The 1,241-nt window shown below is 53.8% G+C and overlaps 1 protein-coding gene across 1 annotated transcript; it reads right to left on the reverse strand.

Moving 5' to 3' along the window:
* Nucleotides 1-65: 65 nt before the first annotated feature.
* Nucleotides 66-1,040, reverse strand: LOC113224295 (olfactory receptor 2T2-like). Its single transcript, XM_026453507.1, has 2 exons — nucleotides 673-1,040; nucleotides 66-528 (listed from the first exon to the last, which is right to left on the reverse strand). Exons 1-2 carry the CDS (start codon nucleotides 1,038-1,040, stop codon nucleotides 66-68), a joined length of 831 nt encoding a protein of 276 aa, XP_026309292.1.
* Nucleotides 1,041-1,241: the final 201 nt, after the last annotated feature.

A 1,241-nucleotide genomic window follows, 5' to 3' on the forward strand; every position in this document is an offset into this window, starting at 1 on the left:
GCAATACCGTATGTTCTGGAATAGCTGCATCATTGGCCGCAGCACCGATGTTTGCAGAGTCCCCGCTAGTCCTTCCTGATCACAGTCCCCACCCTGATGCCCTGGGAGGAGCCACATCTCCCCAGCACTTTCCTCAGAGCTGCGGCCACCTCTTTATTCCTCACGCTGTAGATGAGCGGGTTGAGCATGGGGGTGAGGATGGTGTAGAAGGCGGACACCACTTTATCCTTCTCTGGGGTGTGGTAGGAGTGGGGCAGCACGTTGGTGTAGAAGGCTGCCCCGTAGAAAATGCTCACCACCGTGACGTGGGAGGAACACGTAGCAAAGGCTTTGCGCCGGCCCTCAGCAGAGTTCATCCGGTGGACAGTCAGGAGGATGCGCGTGTAGGACACCGAGATGACGGACAGAGGGAGCAGCAGCATCAGCACGCAGCAGGCATACATCAGGGTCTCGTAGAGCGACGTGTCTGCGCACGACAACTTCAGCACGGCTGGGATCTCACAGAAAAAGTGATTGATCTCTCGGGAGCTACAGAAGGGAAAACTCATAGTGACAGGAGTCAGCACGAACCCATCCAAGGAGCCGCCCACCCAGGAGCCGAGCACCACGAATAAGCAGACCCTGCGGTTCATGAGGAGAGGGTACCGTAGAGGGTTGCACACAGCCACGTACCGGTCATAGGCCATGAGACCCAGCAGGAAGAATTCCCCTCCAATCAGGGTCAGGTAGAGGAAGATCTGAAGTGCACAGCCCAGGAAGGAAATGGTCTTGTCCTTGGACAGGAGGTCCTGGAGCATCTTGGGGACCGTGATACAGATGTAGATGGTATCCATGATGGAGAGCTGGCTGAGCAAGAAGTACATGGGAGTGTGGAGGCGGGAGTCCACATGGATGAGCAGAATCATGACCACGTTGGCTGTTATGGCCACCACAAAGATGGAGAAGACTATTGCAAAGAGAAGCCCGGGGAAGGCAGGATGGGTGATGAGGCCTATGAGGACGAAGTTAGTGGAGTTCTGGAGAAGACCCTCCATGCCCATGGTCCATGAGAGCTCCTTGGGCTGTCAAGACAGAAATCTGGCAGCTTATTTAGTGACCTGACATGTAGGAAGAACCCACCAGGAATAGTATTGTCAGCAGCGTGTGACAAAACAAAGATCACCTACTTCAGGATCATTTGAAATCCCGGTTTCAGTGTTAATGATCTGTATGATATTGGACAGAAAATCTCAACTCAGTTT

Source organism: Piliocolobus tephrosceles, unplaced genomic scaffold (assembly GCF_002776525.5).
Source record: "Piliocolobus tephrosceles isolate RC106 unplaced genomic scaffold, ASM277652v3 unscaffolded_44320, whole genome shotgun sequence".
In the NCBI taxonomy this organism is placed as follows: domain Eukaryota; kingdom Metazoa; phylum Chordata; class Mammalia; order Primates; family Cercopithecidae; genus Piliocolobus; species Piliocolobus tephrosceles.